General features: G+C 39.2%; 1 protein-coding gene across 1 annotated transcript in view; it reads right to left on the bottom strand.

The window, feature by feature from the left end:
• Positions 1-262: 262 nt before the first annotated feature.
• The window catches only part of kcnj19b (potassium inwardly rectifying channel subfamily J member 19b), an 11,920-nt gene continuing 4,317 nt past the window's right edge, over positions 263-7,865 (bottom strand). The window contains exons 2-3 of the mRNA XM_060861010.1: positions 1,704-1,920; positions 263-1,476 (exon numbers count right to left, since the gene is read on the bottom strand). Of these exons, the coding sequence (XP_060716993.1) occupies positions 890-1,476; positions 1,704-1,920 (804 nt within the window). The 3' untranslated portion in view covers positions 263-889. The remainder of the gene's footprint in view (positions 1,477-1,703; positions 1,921-7,865) is intronic.

Below are 7,865 nucleotides of genomic sequence, written 5' to 3'. Positions count from 1 at the left end.
TATTGAAAATATAGATTTATCAGAAATAAATATTTGCAGATATGAAAATTTCATATCATATTATTTGCTTAAGCTTTTATCATTGTTTATAATAGCATCACTATATTGTATTTTAGTAAATAATTACATTCTTACTGGCACCTGTTTTGCTGGCAGCAATTTAAAGAAAGCCTCAGCAGGCATTGCATTCAGCTCAGTGCCTTTATACAGTATGTCACTTATAAGCAAGCTGGGCATGTGACTTTTGTTGCACACGCTAACATCTCAGCTCGGATAAGAACACAACAGGGAGTTTTAAATATTCCTATAGCTTGAAAAGTGAGATGCCTAGCCAGCTCACTCGTTTTTTTTTTGTTTGTTAATTCATTGCATTGACTAAGAAATACACATGCGATGCTGCTTTCAAAATTGTGCATTATATCTTTATGCTGCCTTTTTGAAATAGGACAGACCTTTTCTACTTACCTAACATGATTGCGCATGTTAAATATATATCTTCATTGCCTTATTGTCTATCAGCACATGCTTAATCAGAACTAAAACAAGAACATGATTCAGTTTGATCAGTCAAGCCTACGTTAATAAATAGAGTAGCATGATACATATGAATATTTTACACAAAGCCAAAGTGTTCAATTTGGATTTAAATAAAAATATATTAAGCTTATTTGAAACTGAATTAAATGATGACGGATGATGGCGTAATCCATTTTACGATGACAGACATGGCTGTTTCCTTTGTGTAATAATTAAAAAGAATCACAGTATAGTCCAGCTAAAGTTTGTATTGGATTTGTGTTTCGGAACTAGCTTTATCTTCCCAAAGCCTCTCTGTTGATCAGTTTGTGTTTGAGGCATGGTGAAAGTAGAGATCATCGTGGTTCATGGCTCAGCGGTCCACGTTCATCCTGCGTAGTTTCTCAGGCAGGTTGTCCTCGGGTCGGCCGCCAGCCGATGGCAGCTGGTTAAGGTTGGGCCCTGGCACTGGAGTAGGCATTAGAGCCAGTCTGTGATGCTCCAGCTCTCCTGCTGACAGGATATGTGGCTCTGCCTTCATCTGGCTGTTGGACTCCTCCAGCCTGGCTGATGAGCGTAGGGGGTCACCTGTGTTGGATGTTTTTTCAGATGCAGATTTCCCACAATCTTTACCATTTCCGGAGCTCATACGCTGGAGCTTGCTAGGCAACCTCGAGACTGTACCTTCAGTGTGGGACGCACCATCAAGGGAGAAGATGCGCTCTCTGCGGCTTCGCGGATCTCCCGGAGTCGGGGTGAGAGGTGGAGCAGGGGAAGGCAGGCAAGATGATTCCTCCTGTTCCTTTACACTGTAAGGAGGCGTGGGCACCTCAAAGGTGCTGTGGAACTGTGAGTAGTCCACTCGGAAGAAACCCTCCTCCAAAGACATAACGGGAAGGAACCTGTGCCCCCACAACACCTCGTCCTCTGTGTAAGATGTCCGAGCTTGACACGTCATACCTGAGGGAGGGAAAGGGAGGGAGAGAGAGAAGGAGAGAATGAGGGAGAGTGAAAGAGAGAGTAGGCAATCAATCCAGCATGGAAAAAGATAGCACAGTGAAGCACTGCTTTTACCTTTGAGTGCATCTATATTTATCTTGGTTTTCTCTGACCACATAATGGCTTGCTATGAATCATTTAGACCCCAATCTATTTTGTTTGTCTAGTGATCTCAGTATGATGCTAACCTGTGGTTTCCACTATGCCTTCAAGGATAACAACAATCTCAAACTGCTCACTTATGAGTGAGCGCTGTGAAAGGTCGAAGAATGGGCTCTTGGTATTAATCTCATGGCAGATGGTGAGAGGAGAGACGAGGAAGAGTTGGTCGGCGCCCGTTCCAAACCCAACGTCCAGCTCTCTTTGGTCCAGGGGCAGAAACTCCCCCTCAGGTGTCTGACGAGACTGCAGTAGAGGAGACAGAATAAGAAATGCTGCTCAGGTAATGCCCTTTTGAAAAGTGCTTTTCCCCTGGTATCTGGATGAGTGCCAGACTTTCTTCATGAACACAGGTGCCACGTTACAATTTCTGTTCTTTTTTCATTTTCATCCAAGAGCAGATGCCTTGGAATACATAGAACAATCAGTTGGATTAAAGTGTGAATGAAGCCAACGGAGAGCTTAATGTGCTGTTTCAGAGTAATAAATTAACTCCAATGTGAAGACAGAAAGGAGAGTGAAACCCTCTGGAACTGAACAGCAGCAAAAGATTACCTGAATCTGATGTTAAGCATTTATCTTAAAGATCCTGTGGAACATACTGAAAATCTGTAATTTAGATTCGAGGTCATAAATCACCCTAAGCAACACCCTGGTTTTTTTTTTTTTACCATCTGCATTATTGCCGAGCTCCTCAGTGGAGACTTGCTGATGGAGTTTTTAAATGAACTGTTTTCTACTAATTCATGACAATTAGAGTAAAAGGGACTTTTTCTATTCTCAATAAACAAAGAATATGGATAAGTTTATATATATAAAAGAGAATAGAATTTAAACTCAACTGAGTAAAAATGCACCTACACTATTAGTATTTCTTTCAGGTTGTATAGAACGCTTTTATTTATTTAAAGCGTACTCAACACTCTGTTCCATTCCATTCGTTCACAGTACAGTACAGAGCTAAACACTGAATAACAAGAACACATACATAGTGTGTGTGTGTAAGTGTGCCTGTGTGTGTGTCTGGTTTCGCTACGTATATTGGTGTCAGTTATCAGCTCTTATAATATATTTGCCTGTACTTGTTCTCATAAAAAATAAAAAATGCTGTGATACCAACAGCTGATTCCATGCTACATACTACAAGTGGTGCAAGCCTAAAGAACAGACAGCATGAAATTACAGCAATCTGGATGAATTTCACAGATAATCATCAAAAAAAAAAAAAAAAAAGAAAGAAAAAAAAGACTGCAAACTGTGCCCTATAATAATATCAAGAAGAGTTATTAACATAGTATTTCAGCCAGCCTGTGCATGCAGAGCAGTATCAGTGAGTGCGGTTATTAAAAATGAGCGCACGGTGATGCAGAGTGAGCACACAAACGTATTCACAAATGTGGAACAGGGAAACAAGTGTACAGAGAAATTTTTAGTGCATAAGAGTACTTCAGTTCTGTGAACACTGAGACACATATGGGTCTACACTTTGCTCACGAGTCAAGATGTTACTGCTCTGTACCACTAACTCTTTTTCCCAGAGGCCAAAAAATATTCGTGCCCGTTTTGTTGTGTTTATACTGATTAAAAAAGTCCCCCAAGTCAATTTTCCTTCTGTCTGTGGAATGGAGCGCAAGTTAACTGGTAAAAATGGTCAAACATGAAACTCGGCTAGAGGAGCTTGCTTTAAGTAGCACATGGCAGCAAGCAACAGAAACAGAGCTAAATGAACTGTTCCATAATGCACTCGATTGGTAATACTATGGAGGTTACACATTTCAGCATCGGCATTGGTATCGGTAATGATGAGTAGCAAAACATCTTCTCGTACAGTATGTGTACTCGGACAAAAAAAAAAAATGGTATTGTGGAATACCTAGTTTAAATCATTCCAATATGTAGACTGTAGAGTTGTGTCTTTGCAAATGAACATAAGGGACTGGTGGGAGAGTGGGACAGAGCTGGCTGGTGCGCTTGCCGCTCCAGATGGTGAACAGACTGAACTGCACTCGTGGTGGTGTACCCAGACCAAGGGGTGAGACTTTTCACAGGATAGACACAGTACCCACACATTGTCCTTGCTGTGCTGTAAAAAAAAAAAAACCAGCTCCAATACAACCAGATACCTATATCCTTATCCAGAACACTATGCCATGCATGCTCACACACATATACAGCTTTCAACAGATGACTGAAGTACAGGCAAAGATTCATTTACACTACAACACCTACAGAGTAACAAGAGGATGTCATCCATCAGGTTGAAACATGTCTAATACCAGCTGTTATTATTTCTGTCAAAGTAATGGCACTCCTGTGGTTACACACCTGCTAATTAAATTTAACTCTGCATAAAACTGGCACCTTGTTCGAATACTTTTGTCGCTTGATATTTAGACAGAAAACATTATGAACGTTTTTGTGCACTGCACTTTTACTGGAACACTGAAATAACTGGAGTATGTGAATCAAAGCACATTTCAATTGAAATAAAAACCATCAATCTGAAGTTCATTAGCCCTCAAGGGTCTTGGAAAGCTTTCTGAACTCTGAGTTAATGTGAGGAGCAATGAGATGTAGGAGTAATGCTAATGTACAGGTATAAAGTCCTAGTTTACAGTGTGGCATCTTTAATACAGTGCTATAGAAGGAATTCTCTTCTCTTTTCCAGGATCCAGCAGAGGCAATGATAAAACCCTGCTGTTCCAACCTTAAATCTTTTATCTTCATACTGTACCATTTCATCTTCACAGACTGAAGTACAAATGCACACACTGTAGTGCTTCCTTAAAATTTACAGAGTCTGTTTTCAGAGTTGTAATAATGACTTGTTATGGTAGAACCACAACAAATCCACAGCTAAGATGAAGAAAAGATTAAAGACTTTTACAGGTCAAGATCAAGAAAAGACCAAACCTAAAGAGCATGAGGCCATGATCACAAAAATTGGCTCGGTGCTGTGTTTTCTCTTCATTACACTGGAAATCATTTTAAGGATAATAAACTGAAGCTGTAATACACAATCTTTATTATAGACAGAACACAGACATCGCTAAGCTGAGCAGATTGCAATTAGCTCTTTAGGACTAACCCTAACAGTCAGTGCTGCAGGAGAAAACGAGCTAATTTCCATTTAGAAAAGCAATAATGATGGGACTCCCAAGTATCGCAACAGAAAAGCCATTGCTATGTCATCATGATAGCACAAGTTCACACCCTGACAATTCTACAGCTTTCTGCGATTGAGAGACTTAGACAGCCAAATTGGATATCATTGCACTCTTTGCTCTCTCTCCTGTCTATCAAAGTAACACTAGCCAATTAGCCAATTGTGGGTGTCTGTTAGCTCATGTATGGTTTATCAGTGCTCTCCACGGAGTGTGTTCAGCTGTTCTGTGTCATAGATATGATGATAGTGTCTGGTTTTGTATGTCTTGGAGGAAGCACCTGCTAGCAGTCACCCTCCCAGGTTAAAAGTTGCTGAGTGATAAAGGAGAGTTAACTGTTGGGTGGGCAAGATACACTATATGGACATAAGTTTGTGGACACCTGACCATCATACATATCCAGATTAATTGCCCTCATTGCTGAGGAAACAACCTCTACTCCTCAGGTATGGCTTTCTAGTTATTCGGAATGTAGGTTTGGGAATTTGTGTCTATTTAGCCACAAGAGCATTAGTGAGATCAGCCTGATGTTAGGTGAGGAGGTCGTCGGCACATTCAGCTTTCCATTTCATAGGAAAGGTGTTAAGTGGGGTTGAGGTCAGGGCTCAGTGCAGTCCACTCGAGTTCTTCTACAGCAACCTTGGCAAATCATATCTTAATGGAGCTTACTTTATGCACAGTTGTATTGTTAATCATAAGCTTAAACTTATATCTGGTGAAGATTCAGTATACAAATGGCACATACAAAGAGTATGTGAGACTCCAGCATACAACATAAATGTGTGCCTCTAACTTTGTGCCAGCGGTTTGAGGAGGAACCACATGTGTGTCGTGGTCAGGAGTCCACATAGTATACATCATTTTCTGCCCTAGTATTGTTTTTCTCACAGTGAGTGACGTGAAATTTGGATGTTTCAGATAAGAGCACAGGTATGGCACACATAAGAAAGTGCTTACATGTGAGATTAGTTTTACTGACTACTAAAAAAAATGAGTAGACCTAGCCTGTAGCTGAGTGCGTAAAGGATGTGTCAGTCTCAGCATAAAACAATTATACATTATTATCATAATTATCTGTTATTTTTGTTCAGCCAATAATTCCATTTCTTAAAACAAAATTGATTCAGTGACATTTCTACGGTGGGAATGATTATTATTTCGTAATACAAAAAGACAAGATTTCACTTGAGACAGGGTCTGGTTATAATAAACAGGACTCCAATGATTGTATAATATGAACGATAAATAATCCATGTATGCATAATAATCATGCCCACAATCATGTCATATACATGTCTTATTTGCTCTTAATATTAAACCTCACCCAGTTGTACACGCCATCAGGATATTATATCATGAATTTCTCCTTTTTATAATGCATTAATGTATTTACTTGTAATGTAAGAATTCTATGTTTTACCAATTTGAATTCATTCTAAAATGTAATTTTGACTTGTTTGCACTGCTCTGACTGTACAGACGTGGGTCAGATTTGGGCCATTATTCACTCCTTCTGTTCTTCTATTTGACTATATTACTCAGTCGTTTTTGGTTTTGTTGGGTCATGGTGAATAATGTTGTAAAATACAATATTAAAATAAGATTTTTAGGTTTGGTGAAGAATAGGTAATCCTGAATGCAAAAGTTGTCTCTTTTTATTATTGCCCATGTGTTTAAGATTTCTGTATATGAATATCTTTCATTTTTTTCCCCCAAGAGCTCAAGTCTGATTTACTTTCATAGCTAGCATTAAGCATGACCAACCAAAGGATTTTTGTAATTAACTTGACTCATCTGTAAACCTGTACATTGATGCCGATATCTACTCTGTCAATCATGTGGCAGCAGTGCAATGCATAAAATCATGCTACAAGCCAGCAGTTTTTTGTAAAGTTCATATAAACCATCATGGGGAAAATGTGATCTCAGAGATTTTAACCATGGCATGATTGCTGGTGCCAAGAGTGCTGGGTTGTGTATTTGTATAACTTCTGAGACCGGTTTGAGCTGACAATCTACAGTAACTCAGATAATCACTGTGTAAAGTTGTGAAGAGCAGAAAATCATCTCAAAAGGCAGAACACATCCAAACCTTGAAGCAAATTGGCTGCAACAGTAGAATAGGTTTTGTCAGCCAAGAAAAGAAAGCTGAGGCTGACCAAAACTGGGCAGCTGAAAACTGGAAAAACATAGCCTGGTCTGATGAATCTCCATTTCGGTCGAGGCACACAGATGGTCGGGTCAGAATTTGGCTCCAACAGCATGAATCAATGAACCAGTACAGGCTGAAGAAGGTTGTTTAATGGTGTGGGGAATGTTTTTTTGTCACTGTTAATACTAATCAATCCTCTCCTGAATTCTCCTGAATTTGAGTATTGTTGCTGATCATGTGAATCCCTTACTATGACCATAATTCGTAAATCTTCAAACGGCTACTTCCAGCATGATAATGTACCAGGACAAAAAAAACATCATCTCCAACTGGCTTCATGAAAAAGACAATGTGGTCAGTGCTCTTCAGTGGCTTTCCCGGGCACTGGATCTGAATCCAGTAGAACATCTTTGGGATGTGATGTGAAATAACATCATGAAAGTGTAAATGAAAAATCTGCAGAAACTGCATGATGCAATCACATCAACATGGACCAGAATCTCAAATTATGTGATTTTTTTCTATTCTCTATAGTAATCTTCCATTGGTACTCACTGATATCTCTGACAAGCATGCCAGTTATAGTTTATATTTTTTTATAATGTAATATAAATTCACATTATTTCAAACTATAACTATTATGCTTAGAGTTTAATGGCAATTAAAATGGTCCAAGCCAAACCGTTGAACAAATCTATTATTTGTCTAGTCCACATGATCCTACAAGATGCTGAAAACATTACTTTGAGATTCTGGTCCATGTTCATAGTTGATTAGGTGCAAGATTTTTCATCACTCAGCTGGAATGTCTCTAGCCAAGCAACAGTGTTTTTTAAAGCACACTGGGCCACTCACAAATACCAAACTGTCAGACT

The sequence above is a fragment of the Tachysurus vachellii genome, chromosome 2, assembly GCF_030014155.1.
Source record: "Tachysurus vachellii isolate PV-2020 chromosome 2, HZAU_Pvac_v1, whole genome shotgun sequence".
NCBI classification, from domain to species: Eukaryota; Metazoa; Chordata; class Actinopteri; order Siluriformes; family Bagridae; genus Tachysurus; species Tachysurus vachellii.
Note: the sequence above shows the minus strand (reverse complement) of the source record. Positions and strands in the feature narration are given on the sequence as shown.